The sequence below is a fragment of the Pipistrellus kuhlii genome, unplaced genomic scaffold (assembly GCF_014108245.1).
Source record: "Pipistrellus kuhlii isolate mPipKuh1 unplaced genomic scaffold, mPipKuh1.p scaffold_m20_p_132, whole genome shotgun sequence".
Taxonomy (NCBI): Eukaryota; Metazoa; Chordata; class Mammalia; order Chiroptera; family Vespertilionidae; genus Pipistrellus; species Pipistrellus kuhlii.
The window spans coordinates 150391-167463 of NW_023425441.1; the positions used below are offsets into that span (position 1 = coordinate 150391).

General features: G+C 68.6%; 1 protein-coding gene across 13 annotated transcripts; it reads left to right on the forward strand.

Moving 5' to 3' along the window:
• The first annotated feature begins 208 nt into the window (after window positions 1–208).
• On the forward strand, window positions 209–16818 carry PHRF1 (PHD and ring finger domains 1). Of its 13 annotated transcripts, XM_045581044.1 has the most exons (19): window positions 210–350; window positions 2821–2916; window positions 4070–4171; window positions 5716–5936; window positions 7007–7090; window positions 7771–7886; window positions 7998–8098; window positions 8241–8416; window positions 8777–8906; window positions 10601–10728; window positions 11070–11260; window positions 11464–11583; window positions 12123–12277; window positions 12841–14384; window positions 14655–15303; window positions 15492–15646; window positions 15748–16008; window positions 16106–16234; window positions 16502–16818. In XM_045581044.1, exons 2-19 carry the CDS (start codon window positions 2841–2843, stop codon window positions 16631–16633), a joined length of 4470 nt encoding a protein of 1489 aa, XP_045437000.1. In that variant the 5' UTR covers window positions 210–350; window positions 2821–2840; the 3' UTR covers window positions 16634–16818. The 13 variants fall into 13 exon arrangements, with proteins under 13 accessions (XP_045437001.1, XP_045436999.1, XP_045437002.1 ...); XM_045581035.1 differs by having other exon boundaries at window positions 12841–15303; XM_036436197.2 differs by having other exon boundaries at window positions 12841–15303; window positions 15492–15639; window positions 15741–16008.
• Window positions 16819–17073: the final 255 nt, after the last annotated feature.

Consider the following 17073-nt stretch of genomic DNA (forward strand, 5'->3'; position numbering starts at 1 on the left):
CCAGTGGGGGGGAGACCCGGGACGACCCAGCGGCGGGGGCGCGGACACCTCAAGCTATCCCCGGACCCGGGCCTCGGGGCGTGCATCCTCAACCACACAGTGTTTCCAGCGCCCCGCGGCCCGCGACCGCGAGGAACGGCCTCCTCCTCCGCTTCAGGCCTCTCTTGCGCTCCCTCGTCTGTGGTTCCCGCCAACGGGCGGGGCGGGAGGGACCCGGAAGTCGGCTCGTGCCCTTCCGGGTCGAGGGGCGCGCGGCAGCGGCGGCGGCTGCGGCGGCCCGGCCTAATCGAGGCTCTCGGTCTGGTAGCGGCGAGCGCCCGGGAGCGGCCGGCAGGGCTCGAGGTTCCCGGGTACGTGCGGGGGCGGCGCCGGCCCCAGGGTCCCTGCCGCGTCCGGGCCGCGCGGTGGTTCCCGGGCGCCGCGCGCTTTGTCTGCGGCCTGCCGGCCGGAGCGAGGCCTGCGTCCCGGGCGGGCGGGCGGCGGCGACGGGGAGGCCTCGCCCCGGGGCTGGGGCGCCCCGCGGCCTGCGGGCGCGTTTCCGGGGTGCCGCCTTCCTGCCCGGGCCGCGGGGAGCCCACCCGCCCCCGCCCCTTCCTGTGACTCCCCGCCCCCGCGACTCCCACCTGCCGTCCCCTTGGAGCGAGCCGTGACCCGCCGCCAACTCGTTTCCAGCTCCCGGCCCACGTCGCTGCGTCGGCCGCGCCTGCGTCGGGCAGGCCGGTGCGGCCAGGGGACGGTCTCGTCCTGAAGTCGTAGTTGGCGACAGTCTTTCGGGAGGAGGTGGGATCGCCTTGAGCCCGGAGAGGTTGGGGAGCCCCCAGTGCTCCCCGCAGCTGGGAGTTCAGACTCTGCTGGTCTGTCCAGCAGCTGAAGGGGGACCTGCCCGGTGACCCACAGAACCTGAGGCTCGGGTGAGGTTTGACGTGGGGTTCAGCACGTCTCCCCTCTCTCGGCTGCAGGAATGTTGAGTCGGGGCTGTCCCTTCTGGCCTGTTCCCTGCACTGGGCGAGCCCCTGTGTGGCCCCTCGGTGGCATCTTAGCTTTCTGGAGTTCAGGGCAGGTAGTTTCCCGGTCTCAGCCGCTGTGGCAGCGGCTGAATAAAGAACGGCCCACCACGCCCAGGCCTGGGCCCGTTCGGTCACCACCCACCGGAGGCTGTCCGTCCCCTGGCAATGGTCAGAACCGCAGGGCGCGTGGGTCCCTGAATTTGAAGAGCGGGGCAATTTCCTGCTTTAACTCCTGCCCCCCTGTACCCCAGAGCTGGAGGCTGAGCAGGAGAACCACAGAATGCTGCCGGCACCCTGGAGGGCCAGGGGCTTCCCTGCAGAAATGGCCTCTGGCCTGTGGGAGCCAGGCCACTGTGGGGTCCCTGGCTGGGGTCTTCCTTGGCACAGGTGTAGGTGCTGCTCCGGAAAGTTCCTTTGGAGGCTCCCGGGGTCCTTTCCCGGGGTGCAGCCAGCATGCACTGTCGTGTGATGATGCAGGCAGGGGTGCAGCCTCAGGGCCTGGCCCCCCTGCCCGGGTGCAGGCGTGTGCAGAGGCCTTTGGAGGGACAGCTAGGCCCTCCCCGAGGTCAGACGCCTTCCCTGGCATTTCTGGCAAGCCCTGTGTGCCAAACCCAGCATGGCCTCCTTGCCAGGGCCCCTGCCAGGCAGGCCCAGGTCTCGGCGCCCCAGGGGAGAAGCCAGGTGCTCTCGGCAATGCTTTGCCTTAGTGGCTGTGAAGCATGGCCGCGGGTGAGGACCTGCCCTGCTCTGGGCTCTGTGCCCGCAGGTTAGTCCTGGCGCCTGTGGCCAGTGCGCACTCCTGATGGGCCGTGGCCCTGCCACCTTCGGGTCCGTGGTCTTCAGCACAGGTCGTGGCCAGGACGTGGGCACAGGAGGCAGGGTCCTGCTGCACTGCCGGGCACCCAGCTCTCGGCGGGGCGGGGCTGGGTTTCTTAACGGGGGGCCACTCGTGGACTTTCGGGCTGACAGGTCCACCAGACCCTCTGGGGTCGCTGGTCCCAGGAACCCACACCATTTGGCCATTGGCAGTTTCGCCACATTCAGCGCCTCGCTGCCGTCCTGGAGTCTGGAGCTTGGTGTGGGGAGTGGGCTGCTGTGTGAACTGGCCATGGCCCCACTGGGCTTGTCCCTGGGAGCTCTGTGTGGTGGTAGCCCCACCCACCGCCTGCGCCCTGCCGTCTGCACCCATCATGGCCGCCTCGTCCCTGAGCACGAGGGCCTTTGGCTCCTGGCTGGGCACTCTGCGGCCCCCCCTTGCTTGGTGCTTCTGCCTCTGGAGAAGGCCAGGAAGCTGCCTGGGAGGACGCGCACTCCTGGCCTGAGTGGCTCCCTCAGAGAAGGAACCTCATTCGGGGACCTGCGCTGGAGGCTGTGGTGTGGGACGGAGAGTGTCTTGATGCACTCAGGCCCTCTGTCTGGGTCTGTGCTGTCCGTGCAGAGGCCTTGCGGAGGTCCCACAGGCTCCCCCTCGGAGGTCAGGAGCCCGAGGGGGTGGACACGGTGGCTGAGGGGCGGAGCCTGGCTTCCATGGTCCCTGATACCCCCGGACGTTCTGGGTGAGCGGGGGGTCCGAAGCAGAGGCCGCTGGCAGCCCTTGGCTGAGTGGGACCTGCCTGGGGGCGCCCTGCTGCCTCAGCTCCTGACAGGCCACTTCCTCCCAGTGACACCTGCTGCCACGGGGGGAGGGTCCGCCTGAGCGCGGTGGCACCGAAGCTGCCTGCCCCCGTACACAGCCGTTCTCGCCCGGCTCGGCCTCCGCGCCTCCTGTCCTGCAGGGGCCGCGTCCAAGGTTGACGGCTGGTGTCTTCCTCAGGCCGAACCCCATGTCCCGCGATGGATGAGGACAGCCTGGATGAGCTGGTGGACCGCAGCCTGGGGCGCAGCGCTGCCCCCGAGGCCAGTGATGCCGGTGAGCCCCCCCCCACTCCTGCCAGAGCCGAGGGCGGGCTCAAGGCCGGCACCGTCACCAGGACACGGGCTCCAGGAGAGCTGAGCGCCCCTCCGCCCACTCGGCCCCTGGCTCAGTTGGAGCCTTATCCCTACGCCAAGGTTCAGTTCCATCTCCCTGGGATGTTTCTTTCTTTTTTTGTAGTAAAAGCGCTTCTTAAGATCTCAAATTAGGCATCGTATCTAACAAATCCCGCCAGGAGAAAGGCAGGTCTGTCCCAGTGGGGAAACCCTGTCGCTCAGAAGGGTTTTGCAAGCACATGAGTGATGTCAGAGGTTGTGGGGAGGGAATGGGAGCCACACTGGATAAAAGCCGTTTCTGGAACAATCCAGTGAGCAAGAAAGGGCAGAGCCTTTCAGGCTGCAGGGGGTGGGGGTGAGGTGCAGCTGCCCAGCCAGGTCTCCAGTCCCTCTTTCCTCCTCTGCCTGCAGGTCCAATCCTGACCCGCTGGTGCTGGAAACCAGCAGTTCCTCCCTGGGATGTCCCCCCCCCCCCATCCCTCTCTCTCTCCCCCCTCCCTCCCCTCCCCATCCCTCCCTCCCTCTTTAAAATGATTAGACAGAAAAGCTGAGTTCCCTTTTGGCCATTGTCTGAGTGATGTCTGCAGGACTCTGTTTAAATTGCAGAAGTGGTACATTCTTTTGTCTTATTTTCATTTTTTAAAATGTTTTTTTTTTTTTTTTTTTAAATATATTTTTATTGATTTTGTACAGAGAGGAAGGGAGAGAGATAGAGTTAGAAACATCGATGAGAGAGAGTCATCGATCAGCTGCCTCTTGCACACCCCCTACTGGGGATATGCCCGCAACCAAGGTACATGCCCTTGACCGGAATCGAACCCGGGACCCTTCAGTCCCCAAGCCGACGCTCTATCCATTGAGCCAAACCGGTCTTGGCCATTTTTTAAAATGTTTTAAAATAACCTTTATCGTTGAGTATTATTTCTAACGTAAGCAATACAGATGGAATAGAGCAAAGGGGCTTTGCTTTTCCTACTCCTGTTCTTCCCAGCCCCACGTCCCCACCCTGCCAGCAGCTGCTGCCCCCTCCCCCCGACTGCCTATGCCCCCTCCTGCCTCGGTGACTGCGGCTGTTTGTCCTGTCTTGGTCCTAGAGGAAAGCAGTGACGGTGCCAGTGGGGGCTCTGAGGACACGGACAGTGAGCTCGGCGACGGCTCCGATGGCGAGGAGGAGGGGGACCCGGAGGACAGATCTGGTGAGCGCTGCCTCGGAGCGGCTGCCGGTCTCCTCGCTGTGAGGGCTGCCGGTTCCAGACGGCCCCGGGGCCATTGCTGCTTGACCGCGCTGGCCGCTGAGGGGCAGTCCCCTGTGGGTGTCCTCCATGCCCACGGGTGACGGCTCCCTTCGGTGTGACACTTCCTTTCGTTGGGTGACGTGATTTTCTAGGACCAGAGATTACAATGTGCAAGAGCACAGAGCAGCCCTAACCGGCGTGGCTCAGTAGATAGAAAGTCCATCTGAGGACTTAAGGGCCCCAGGTTTGATTCCCGTCAAGGGCATGTACATTGGTTGCAGGCACATCCCCGGTGAGGGGTGTGCAGGAGGCGGCTGATCAATGTTTCTGACTCTATCTAAAATACGAAAAAAAATAAAAAGGAAAATGTTAAAAAACAAACGAAAAAAGAGCACGGAGCAGCAGGAAAGGCAGTTTCCAGGGAGACCACCTCCCGTGCCTCCTGCCAGAACAGAGTGCAGTGCCCCTCCAGGCCCGGGGTCTCGGTGGACGGAGCACGCCCTGCCCAACCTCCTGACCAGGTCCTCGCTGCTAGGGGCTCCTGCCTGTGCGCACTCGTTTTTTTAAATACTTTTTATTGAGATATACATATGTGTATATATTTCCCCTCCCACCCCGGGGGGGGTGGGGAGAGAGAGAAAACCTATGTTTGGCAGCTGCTTCCTGCATTCCCTCGAGTAGGGATCGAGCTAGTCTCCCTACTGGGGCCTGTGCCCTGACCGGGAATCGAACTAGTGACCTTTTGGTGCATGGGACGCCCTCCTCCAGGGCCACTGCTTGTTGGCAGAAGTCCGGTGCAGTGCAGGGCCGTGGTCTGGTTTCTGGCCGGCTGGTGGGCACTGTCATCGCTCCTGGCGGCATCCTCAGCCGCCCAGCAGGAGGGCTCAGGCCTCTGCAGCCGGCCAGGGAGAACCGCGCTTGGAGGGCTCGCCTGAGGCAGTTGACCCGGCCCGGGAACTGCTCTGCCAGGGCGGTAGCGAGGTGGGCACCGGCTGCCACGCACAGACGGTGACCGGTGGAGTCCTGGGACCCGCGAGGCGGCCACCCCACTGCTCTGTCCTCTGGGTGCACTGGGTATTGTTCTAGAGGCGCTTGGGGAGGGCAGAAAACTGACCACAGTGACTGCAACCGAGCGTCCCCTTACATCTCTGCCTCCGACCTGGGCGCTCGTGGTCCGCCCAGAGGGAGTGGGCCCCAGGGCAGTGTTGTCGGAAGGCGGCGGGCGGCTCTCACACTTGCCAGGAGGAGGAGGTGGGAGTGTGTGTTGTCGGGGGCGCTGGCCTGGGAGTTGGCCTCGTCATGCCCAGCCCGGAGGGTCTGACCGCTCGGGGCTGGAGCTGGGTGCTTCGCCGGTGCTGTGCTCCTCGGCGTCTCGGTCCCCGGCACAGCGGTCGCTCACATTGTCCTCTCTCTCTCTCTCTCTCTCTCTCTCTCTCTCTCTCTCTCTCCCTCTCTCGCTCTCTCCCTCTCTCTCTCTCTCTCTCTCTCTCCCCCCCCACCCCGAGGTTCCGAAGAGTCCGAGGACGATGACAGTGACGATGACGGGGAGGCGCTGGTGGCGGCCGACCCGCAGGGGCAGCTGGTGGCCAATGGCGTGGGCGATTCTGACGACGACGATGCGGAGAGCTGCCCCATCTGTCTCAACACGTTCAGGGACCAGGCTGTGGGGACGCCGGAGGGCTGCGCCCATTACTTCTGCCTGGACTGCATCCTGGAGTGGGCCAAGGTGAGGGCCGCCCCCGCCTCCTGTCGGAGGGCCCGCCCGGCCCGCCTCGGGGGGGCTGCTCTCCGCGGCACGGGTCCTGGAGGACGGGGCTGTGGGGGCTCAGGTGCGCAGTTCCCAGAGCCCAGCGCTCCACGGAGGAACGCCAAGCGAGAGCCACTCCTGGGTGCGGCGCTTTGTCCTCGGTGATGGCTACGCCGGACGTGGTCTGGGAACGGAGCCCGGGCTGTGGGCTTGGGTGGGCCAGGGGACAAGTGCCCGGTGGACACAGCGGCGCCTCTGGGCAGCTCAGTGCCGGCGGCCTCCTCACCCTCCGGGAGAGTGCCACAGGGGAGGACCCGGTGAGGCTCCCAGACGGCCCGGGAGGGACTTACAAGTGGACGGTGAGCACAGGAGCCGGCGGGACACCGCTGTGCGCACCACAGGCAACGGCCCTGCACAGCCCCTGGGGGCCCACCGGGTGGTGGAGCCGCCGGCCATGGGGTGGGCAGAGCCCAGTGCTGTGCCATGGCCTCCCCCAGTGAGGGGACTAGACCCGGGGACGGAGGACCAGCTGTGTCCGGCAGACGCGTCCGGGGGTGTGCGCAGCGGCTCTGCTTTCCCGCCGCAGAGAGCCAGCAGGGGGAGGCGCTGCGGCTGCCTGTGCGAGGCCGGGTGCAGCCCAGACCCCAGCGGGCATGTGGAGGTTCACAGTGACAAGCGCATGCGTTGTATACGGTGCACCTGGTAAAGGCGTTCTGTAGTGCTCACATGGGAGACGCTGTTGAGGCAAGATCGATCTCTGCAGCGTACCTGCTGAGGGGACGCTCTGCGCACTGAGGGAGCAGCCAAGGAGCATGGGCACAGAGAAGGGGCTCCCGCCCGGGGTGTCACCTGTCCCCTGTGTTCCCTTCACACCTGGGAGCGCCGTGAGCACACGCCGGGCTCTCTGCCCGCCTCTTCCTCCAGGCGGCAGCTCCACGTGGAGACATGGAGACGGAGACGCGTCTGGCGGGGTGCGAGGGCGCCTGCTTGTTCGAGGGGCGTTAGTGCAGGTGACCCGCAGGGTCCTGATCCCGTTCCTATTCTCACAGAATGCCAACTCCTGTCCCGTCGACCGGACTCTGTTTAAGTGCATTTGTATTCGAGCCCAATTTGGTGGAAAAGTCCTGAAGAAGGTGAGTGTCCACGCTGTGGAGCCCCCACCACCGTGTCCATGGCGCGGTCTGTCTGGTGGGAAAGCACGCATTCACACCGTCTTCCTGAGATGATGGGACTGGCCCCCGCTGTTTAGGAACCCACCAGATTGCCATTCGCAGCCGTGGGGAGGGTGCTGGGGGAGGGTGCGGGGGAGGGTGCGGGGGAGGTGCGGGGGAGGGTGCTGGGGGAGGGTGCGGGGGAGGGTGTAGGGGAGGGTGTAGGGGAGGGTGCGGGGGAGGGTGCGGGGGAGGGTGTAGGGGAGGGTGCGGGGGAGGTGCGGGGGAGGCAGGGGCGTGTCCACAGCATCGCAGGCCGGGCTGACACAGCAGCGAGGTTCCCTTGTCTCCATGGCCTTTTCGGAGCGGCAGTGGCAGTGCCTGCTGCCTGAGGCTGCTTTCCTGTCCTCACAGTTGCCCGGGGGTTGGGGGCTCCCCCGTGGCCCCGCTTGGTTTTCGGTTGAATCGCTTTTTCTTCTTGATAAACGACCTTGAAATGGTCCCCAAACACAGACCCCCGTGTGGGTGTGAGTCCCCAGCCTCTGGTGGGCCTGGGGGCATGGAGACACCTTTGGAAGCCGAGGGGGCGGCTCCGGCCGGCCCAGCAGCCTGGGGAGGGTGGGCGCCCCGTGCCCCGTGAGCAGCAGCCCTTCCTCCTCCAGGTGCCAGTGGAGAGCGCCCGGGCCCGAGAGGACGAGGACGACCCCACCTTCTGTGAGGTGTGCGGCCGCAGCGACCGCGAGGACCGCCTGCTGCTCTGCGATGGCTGCGATGCCGGGTGAGCTGACTCCTGGGCAGACGCCGGCACCTCGGGCGCCTCGGCACCTGCTCCGTGGCGCCCGGTGCGGCATGCGGCGCGGCCGCGTCTGACGGGCCCTTCACCCCGTAGGTACCACATGGAGTGCTTGGACCCCCCTCTCCAGGAGGTGCCCGTGGACGAGTGGTTCTGTCCGGGATGTGCCAGCCCCGGAGCTGCCGGCCTTCCTGCAGGTAGTGCCGCCGCCTCAGCAGCCACGTGCCCGGAGCGGGCCGTCCGGCATGGCCAGCCGGGGGCTCGGGGGGAGCGGGGCCCGGCTTCGGCCCTGCCAGTCCGGCAGCTGCACCAGCGGCCCAGCATCTCCGTTCTTCCCAGACGCGGACCCCGTGTCCGAGGAGGAGGTCTCTCTGCTCTTGGTCGACGTGGTGCCCACCGCCAGCCGGCTGCGGCCTCGTGAGGGGAGGACCCGGGCCATCGCCAGGACGCGGCAGAGTGAGCGTGTCCGAGCCACTGTGAACCGGAACCGCATGTCCACTGCCCGGAGCATCCAGGTGGGTGCTCTCCCCGGGGTGGGCACCGCCGGCCTCAGGGCAGGCTGCCCTGCAGCTGTGCCCTCCTGAGGGAGCATTGCTGGGCGGGGAGTGGTGCTCTCGGCACACGCTGCTGCCACCACGGCTCCCGGGGGGCCGCCTGCAGCCCATCCGGCCCCCATGTCCTGGGGGGTGGCTCCTGCTCCGTGGGCACCTGAGCCTGCCTGCCCTCCTCCTCCCCCACCTCCCCCTGAGCCTGCTTCCTGGGAGCCTGCCCTCCCCGGGCCGGTCCCCCTGGTCCAGGTTGGTGGGAAGCACCCACTGTCTGGAATCGAGAGGGTGATGCCAGCGGCCTGTGCCCACCAACTCCCCTGTGTGCAGCACGTTCCCAGGTACCTGATGTCTTCCCTGCTCGACGAGACTATCGAAGCCGTTGCCTCTGGTCTGAGCACAGCCGTGTATCAGCGCCCCACAACGCCGCGGGCCCCCGCCAAGCGGAGGAGGAAAGCAAGTAAGCCAGGCGCGGGGCTGGTTTGTCTGCGCCCAAGTTCCCGGGAGCCGCAGTCCGCACGGGGGTGTCAGAGCTCCGGGCCAGGGCACTGGGCTGTGCGGGGCTCACCCGCACCAGCCGCACATCAGGGTCTCCTCCCCCTCGGTGCACGGCTGGACAGACGGTGCCCTTCCCACCGGGGGCACCGTGGCAGCCACGGCTCCGGGCCAGCCTGGCATGTGCGGCCTCTCTGTGCAGCGGGCTGTTGGGCAGCTGGGAGCGGTCCTCGGTCACACTGGTTCTCGAGTTAGAATTCAGCATTGCGGCTCTCACTGCTCGTGTTGCCCGTGCGTGTCTTTTCTGATGCCACGAGCCCGGTTACGCTCCTGTCGTGTGTCTCACGGAGGGCAGGCTCTGAGTGGACGCTCCGGAGCTGCCCTCGTCCCCGTGAGCGTCTGCTGGGACGGGGCGTCCCCTGGGTGAGGTGGCAGGAGGCTGTGTGTGTCACACCTCGTTTGCTGTATCCGCTTGAGCGCTGGTTTGTTTGCTAAAGGGGTTCTGGCGGGGGTAGGTCAGGCTGCACTGTGGTCGGGCTGCAGAACAGGGCCCAGAGCCCGCTCCGTCCTCCCCGCTCAGCCTGGGCCCTCCCCCCTCGGCCCAGCCCCATCCTCCCCCCTCGGCCCGCTCTGTCCTCCCCCCTCGGCCCAGCCCCGTCCTCCCCGCTCAGCCTGGCCCCCTCGTCCGCACTCAGCCCGGCCCCCTCGTCCGCACCCAGCCCGGCCCGTCCTCCCCGTTCGGCCCGCCCCGTCCTCCCCGCTCGGCCCGGCCCTCGTCCGCACCCAGCACGTGCGCCGGTCCTCGCAGCGCCCTCTTCTCCGTGAGCGTGGGCCGCGCGCCTGGAACGGAGCGCATGGCGGTGCCCGGAGAGAGAGCAGCGTCCGGCGGGTTCCGGTGTGTCACAAAGGCCGTGTTCTAGAGCCAGGCTATGCGGGCCCGCGGCCGGCAGGGCTGCTGGTGTGCGGGCGTCTGCTGTGTGGACGTTCTGGTCAGCACTGCCTGCGCGCGTGCCGTCCCTGGCCCTGCTCGGGCTGGTTCTTGGGCCTGCGGGGGCGGGGGAGTGTCAGAGCTTCGGGCCAGGGCACTGGGGCCGTGCGGGGGCTCAGCACACCAGCCGCACAGCTTCAGGGTCTCCCGCCGGGCTGGGCCTCCGTGCACAGACCTCAGCCGCAGGGCTCACTCTGGGGTCAGCCCATTGTGAGCTCACGGGCCCCGTGTGCGGGTGGCGAGAGCGTGCGCCGGGGTCGGTCCCGCTGCCTTCCTGGCTCCCCCGCTGCCCGCTGAGGCTCCTGTGCCCTCAGTGCTGGGCTGCCGCTCCTCCCACTGAGCAGCCCTGGCAGCATCGAGCGCGGGCTCACGGGGTGGGGGGCCGTGAAGTGGGCGTGCTCTCTGGTCTCTGTCAGCCCCCGGCGGTGCGGAGCCAGGTCCTCGCTCGGCTCTCCGTCGGCTTGTTCCTCCGGATGGCACTCGGAGGCTGGCGGCGGTTCTCCCGGCCGGGCCGCCTGTGCACGACGCCCGCCCGGTGGGCACGGGGCCTCTGCACTGCAGTCCGTTTTCCCACTGAAGACGCAAGCGCGAGCGGGCGGTTTCCTGCTGAGCCTCAGCGGCCACCCTCGGGGGTGCCGCGGGCCCTGAGCACAGACTGGGTGTCTCTGCAGGACGACGGAGGAGAGTGCAGGGCAGGAAGAAGGCCCCGCCCGGCCCAGCCGCAAGGGGCAGGAGCTCGGGGACGAGGCCCAGGAGGCGCCAGGGCCGCGGGAAGAAGAGGAAAGGACAGAAGCTGAAGGTAGGGGCCCGGCCTTCCGGCGGAGCCACGTGGCGGGCGGGCATGTCGCCGCTGCACCGAGGGCAGCCGGCGGGCGTCCTGCGGCTGGGCTGGGGCAGCCCCGGGGCCGGGGCCTGGGCCTGTGGGGCAGGAGGCTCCCTGGCGATGGCTGGCTTCAGGGCCCGCGGGACAGGCTGTCTCGTCCTGGCCGAGGCCCCGGTCCACACGCACGGCCGGGACCTGCAGGGGCCTGTGGGCGTGGGGGTGGGCCTGCTGCTCTGGTCTGGCGTGGACTCGGCCGCCGCTGTTGCCAGCTCGCACCAGATCCATGCGTCTCACGTGGGCGGTTCTTTCCCTCCGAGGCCGCTCAGAGCGAAGTCACAGCTCGTGGGCGCATCGCACGGACACTGGGCCTCCGGAGGCCGACCCACGGGGCCTGCATCCCATCCGTGTGCCGGCCTGCGGACCCCTCCCTGGGGCTGATGCGCGCCGACATCGGCGCTGCCTCTCTCTCCGTCTTCGGAGACCCCTACGAGCTGGACCCTTTCGACAGGTGACTGGGGGCGGTGCCGCGGCACCTCTGCGGGTGAGGAGCAAGCTGCCCCCTCCCTTCCGCCTGTGCGGGCAGGTGGAGCCTGAGCGGCCACTGCCAAAGGAGGGAGGAGACTCCCGCTCAGGCCGCCTGCTGGGCACGGGCAGGGCTGGGGGCCGTGGCCTCGGGCATGGGTCACCGTCCCCTCGCTGGTGTCCTTCCAGCAGTGAAGAGCCGTCTGCCAGCCCCGCCTCCCCCCTGAGCGCCAAGAGGAGGGTCCTGTCCCGCTCAGCCCTGCGGTCTCACCAGCCGGTGGCCCGGCCGGTCTCCATGGGGCTCTCCAGGTGGGTCTGAGGGCCGCAGACTCCCCTCGGCCTCCTGTTGGGGAGCGAGGGCACGAGGCCACGGGGCAGGCCCATCAGCGGGGTGCTGGGTGGGGCCAGGCTGCTGGGCTGGACCTGTTCCAATCTGGGACCCTTGGGGCCAAGAAGCACCCTAACCCAGTGGTCGGCAAACTCATTAGTCAACAGAGCCAAATATCCACAGTACAACGATTGACATTTCTTTTGAGAGCCGAAAACCAACTTCTGCGCATGGGCCACGACGTTTCAATCGCACTGCACGTGCGCTCCCACACGTGGTATTTTGTGGAAGAGCCACACTCAAGGGGCCAAAGAGCCACATGTGGCTCCGAGCCGCAGTTTGCCGACCACTGTCCCAACCAAACCCACGATGGCAGAGCTGCTCCCCTGCGCGCTGGCCTGAATGCCCCGCTGATTTCCTCCTGGCCCCCGCTTGCAGGGGAGCGGCCGGGAGGGTCTCCCTCCTGGGGGGCCGGCGGGGCGGGCCGGGGGAGCGATGGCAGGGCTGGTCTGACCTGCAGGAGGAGCATTCCCGCCGCGGCACCCGAGCCGGACGTGGACGAGGCCCCAGTCCCCGACCTGCTGGGGAGCATCCTGTCGGGCCAGAGCCTCCTCCTGATGGACAGCGCGGACATCACCATCCACCGCGACGGCTCGCTCAGCGCCAAGCGGGCAGGTGAGACCGCTCTGCGTGGCCGGCTGCGTGGAGGGGCGGCGCGTTTCCCACGCAGCCGGCCACGGGGGAGGCTCCTCCCGTCTGCCCTCTGCTCTGAACAGCCTCACGAGCAGATCACTTGGGTGGAGACGGGGCGGCAGGCCCGAGGCCGCCCTGGGGCCTGTGTTCTCCGCCTGGGAGGCTGCATGCGGGCCCTCCGCTGACTTGGGTCTAGCTTGGTGGTGGGGTCCAGCATGGGGACTGGGTAGCCAGTAATGGCAGCGCTGCGGAGGCGGGCAGTCCTCTGTCCTACCTCCTGCCACTGCTGTCACTGGCTTGGGCACGTCATGATCCCACAGCAAGCCTCCAGCCCTATGCCCCCCCCCCAGGGCTCCCCCCCCACACACACACACACAGGGCTGCCCCTCCCTCGGGGGCGCCCCCCACACACAGGGCTGCCCCACCAGCGACACGTAGGAGGAGCTGGAGACGTACACGAGAAAGCCATGTGGTGAAGGCTAAGCGAGTCGTGGGGCTTTGGAAAGGAGGGGGCACCTGATGGCCGTTTCCTTTTTCTCTTTTAGCCCCGGTTTCTTCCCAGCGGCACTCAGTCGGTCTGTCCCGAGGGGGACAAGGCCCTGGGCCCCGGGACGGCCCCCAGCCCCCAGCACCGAGCTCAGGGCGCCCGGGCAGCCCGGGCTCGGGCAGTCGAGGCAGGTCCGCCCCGTCCCACGTCCCTGCGCTCGCCTCGGGCTCCGAGAGACTGGACTCCTCAGCGACCCCTCGGCCAGGCCAGGCCCAGAGCTCGTCCAACGTGAGCATTTCTGGCGTCAGACGGCGGGAGGGCCCACACCTCAGAGGCGACAGTGAGGGGCCCGGGGCTCCGGGATTCACATCTAGGATCTCAGACGGTGGCCCTGACGTGCCGGCCACCTGTGTGGTGCCGGGCCAGGCCCCGCGTCCAGCGCCGCGGAGAGCGGACATCTCCCAGCTCCCCCGGATACCAAAGATGCGGAGGGACGGCGGCGGCGGATGGGCAGACACGGCCCCCGCCCCCGCCCCCGCCCCCGCCGGCGGGCAACGCGGGGAGCTCCCCAGCGCCTGCATCAGCCGGCTCACAGGCAGGGAGGGCCCGGGACAGCCTGGCCTCGGGGCCCGGGCGGAGGGCTCGCCCCGGGGCAGGGGCCCCCAGGAGCCCAGCGTGCACTCGGGGGGCAGCGCCCAGACCCCTGCCCCGCTGGGGCCCTCGAGGGGGAAGGGCGGCAGCTCGACCTTCGAGAGCTTCCGGATCAATATCCCTGGGAACGCGGCGCACTCCGGCAGGCTCCCCGGCCCCGGCTTCTGCAACACCTTCCGGCCCGTGGACAGCCAGGCGCAGAGGAAAGAGAGCCCCGCCCCCCCCTGCTCCCTCCGGAAGACCAAGCAGCTCAAGAGCGAGATCTACGACCCCTTCAACCCCACGGGCTCCGACTCCAGCTCCGCCGGCAGCAGCCCCGAGCGCCTGGGCCCCGGCCTCCTGCCCTCGGAGATCACCCGCACCATCTCCATCGGCAGCCCCCGCGCCCCGCCCTCGCAGACCGTGCGCTGCGTCACCTCCTACACGGTGAAGGCGGTCTTCGGGGAGCCCGAGGCCGCCCAGGGGCCTTCCTCCGGCCCGCTCCGGCTGCGGGGCGAGGGGCCGGCCGGCGGCCTGGCCTCACCGGAGCCCTGGGGGGACGAGGACCGGCTGCCGCGCACCGCCTTCTTCGGGTCTGAGGCGCGGAGGGTGACCTGTGTGCCCGAGGAGGGGCCGGCCACGCCGCCGAGCACCCACCGCATCGTGGAGCTGCGGTCCCCGTCCCCGTCCCCGACCCCGTCCCGCTCCACGTCCAGCTCCCGCGGCAGAGAGACAGACCCGCAGGAGCCGGCCGCCGCCCCCGGGCCCGCGCCCGCCCACGCCTGCTCCGGCGACGGGAGCTCCAGGTCGCTGTCACCGCTGGGGGCTGAGGACCAGGCCAAGAGACCCCCCAAGGCCCGGGCTCGGAGGTCCTCCAGCGACCGCTCCAGCAGCCACGAGCGGGCCAAGCGGAGGAAGGCCAGGGACAGGAGCCGGGAGAGGAGGAGGGAGTCCCGGAGCCGGGGCCGGCGGCGCTCCGGCAGCCCTGGGAGCTCCGAGCACGCGCACCGCCAGAGCAGCAGGAGGCGGCGGCGGTCGGGGTCCAGGTCTCAGGGCAGGGGGTGCTCTCCCCCAAGCAGCATGGAGAGCGCCCGGCGGCCCCGCCGTCCCAGGGAGAGGAGCCGGGAGCGGCCCCGAGACAGGAGGGGCTCCCGGGAGAGGCGGCGGCACCAGTCCTGGTCGCCCAGCCCGGAGCACCGGTCCCGGGAGCACCGGAGGCCTCGCTCCCGGGAGAAGCGGCCCCGGCCCCGCTCCCGCTCCCGCTCCCCCGGCAGGAGGCTGCCCGCGACGGAGGCTTCCCCCGTGCCCCCTTCCCAGGAGAAGCCGGGGCCGGGCAGGGAGGACGCCGTGGCGGTGGGGCTGCAGGACGCAGCAGGAGCAGACGCGTGGCCGGAAGGGGCTGAGGCCGAGCAGGCCCCCCCGGCGGCGCCCCCCGCCCCAGAAGTGCCGGCGGAAGGTGCCCCCGAGGACCTGGACTACGCGGACTCCGTGGAGGCGGGGCACGTCTTCGACGACTTCGCCAGCGAAGGCCTCACACAGCTGGACGACATGAGCTCGCCGCCCTCCCCGGAGAGCACGGACTCCTCCTCACCCGAGCGCCAGGTCCTCCCGGCGCCCCCGGCCCGCCCGCAGCCGGACCACAGCCTGGCCGCCATCAGGAGGGAGGTGTCGCTGATCCACAGCGAGGACGCCGAGGAGGCCCCGTGCCAGCAGGACCCGGCGCAGGCCGCGGGCCCAGGTGCCCCGGGAGGCCCGGCCGGGGGGGGGGCGCAGCTGGGGAAGGAGAGCCCCTGCCCGACCTCCTTGCTTCGGGCCAAGGCCCCCGTGAAGAGGGTCACCTGGAACCTGCAGGCGGCGGCCGGCGGCGCTCCGGCCGAGGACAGGGCCCTGTGTGAGTAGGGGCTCGGCGGCACGCACGGGCGGGCTGGGGCTGCGGGGGCACGTGGGAGCGCTGGTCGGAGGTGGCTGCAGCCAGCTGTGTCCTTGTTGCTGGGTGCTTCTCTGGAGCTTTCCAGCCGGGAAGTAGCCCTCCGTCCTGGGTGGCCACAGAACACTCACCTCTCCTATGTTGGCCCTCAGGGACCCCACTTCACAGGCCCCAGCAGCCCCAGGAAGAGGCCTGGGAGCCCGGAGACGGGGGCCTTGTGGTGGACTCGCAGCAGGCACCCTGCCCCGAGCCCCCTCCTGCTTACACGCTTCCAGAGCCCAGCTTCCCCCCTGCGGACCCTGCTCAGGTGGGTGCCGGGCTGCGGGGAGGGCGGTGACCTTGCACATGGGCACTGGGTGAGGGTGCTGCCCGCATCGAAGCTCCGCTCAGCCGACTGTTCTCGCCCAGGTTTATGGCTCCAGCCTGCCTCCCGCCCTGGCTCTGCCCTCCAGTGCTCCGCCCTACGCTCCGGTCAGCCAGCCCACGGTGCAGTTCATCCTGCAGGGCAGCCTCCCCCTGGCGGGCTGCGGGGCGGCCCCCAGCCTGGCGCCCGTGCCCACTGTCCTGACCACAGCCTCCGAGCCGGCTGGCCACGACACCACCACCAACAACTCCGAGGAGAGGACAGCCACTCCCCGGCCGGCCCCAGAGAAAGCCAAAAACGAGGAGGTGAGACCCCCGCTCCGTCCTCCGGCACACGGCGGAGCGCCTGCCCCCAGGCCCCAAGGCCGGGCGGCACTCACCCCTCCCCCTCCCCCTCCCCCAGTACCTGAAGAAGCTGCACATGCAGGAGCGGGCGGTGGAGGAGGTGAAGCTGGCCATCAAGCCCTTCTACCAGAAGCGTGAGGTCACCAAGGAGGAGTACAAGGACATCCTCCGCAAGGCCGTGCAGAAGGTGGACGGGGCGCGGGGGGGGGGGGGGGGCGGGGTCCGGGGAGGGTGCGGTGCTGGCGCAGCGGCCGCCTCTGGGCTCGGAGCGGGGGGCCGGGGAGGGTGCTGAAGAGGCTGTCAGAGTGACACCCTGCGGGCTCCGGCCATCATGGTGGGACCTCAGTGGCCCTGGGAGGTGGGTACAGCCAGCCCCCAGGGCCAGTCATGGCAGCTACTGAACGTGTCTGGGTATGCAAGGACCTCTGGGTAATTGTGCCTCCCCCTCCCCCAGATCTGCCACAGCAAGAGCGGGGAGATCAACCCGGTGAAGGTGGGCAACCTGGTGAAGGCCTACGTGGACAAGTACAGGCACATGCGCAGGCACCGCAGGCCCGAGGCCCGGGAGCCGGCTGGCGAGGGCTGAGTCCGCCCGGCCCCGCCTGCGTTGGGAGCGGCCGCGGCAGAGCTCGGGGGGCCCCAGCCCTGGCCAGGTTCCGGGGACCACTTGTGGTCTGTGCCCGCCCCGTGCGGTTCAAACTGGACGTTACGTGTACATTGTAGATACACCTCATTGTGTTGTAATTTATCAGAAATGATTCTCTTTAGAAACTTCTCGTCGACTCAATACTTGAAAACGGGGACCTTGGATGGGAGGGGGCTGCCCGTCTCTTGTTTAGGGAACCCCCACTTCACTGGTAATGTAATACAAACATGGCAGAGGCAGCAGGGTGGGTGTGGGGGCCGTGATGGGCCTTGGACACAGCACGGGGCGGCTACTGGCTGTGGAGGGAGCCCAGGTGCCTGGTGCCCAGGGAGCTTCGTGTCCCGCGTAATCTCTCCGAAGAGTGCGTGCGGGGGACCACC

Bases quoted from the DNA above. Each gene is read 5' to 3' on its own strand.
- PHRF1 (XM_045581035.1), top strand. From the start codon at position 2,841: ATGGATGAGGACAGCCTGGATGAGCTGGTGGACCGCAGCCTGGGGCGC. The intron at 8,099-8,240 runs GTAGTGCCGCCG...CGTTCTTCCCAG, and splicing joins AGCTGCCGGCCTTCCTGCAG to ACGCGGACCCCGTGTCCGAG. The intron at 11,584-12,122 runs GTGGGTCTGAGG...TCTGACCTGCAG, and splicing joins GTCTCCATGGGGCTCTCCAG to GAGGAGCATTCCCGCCGCGG.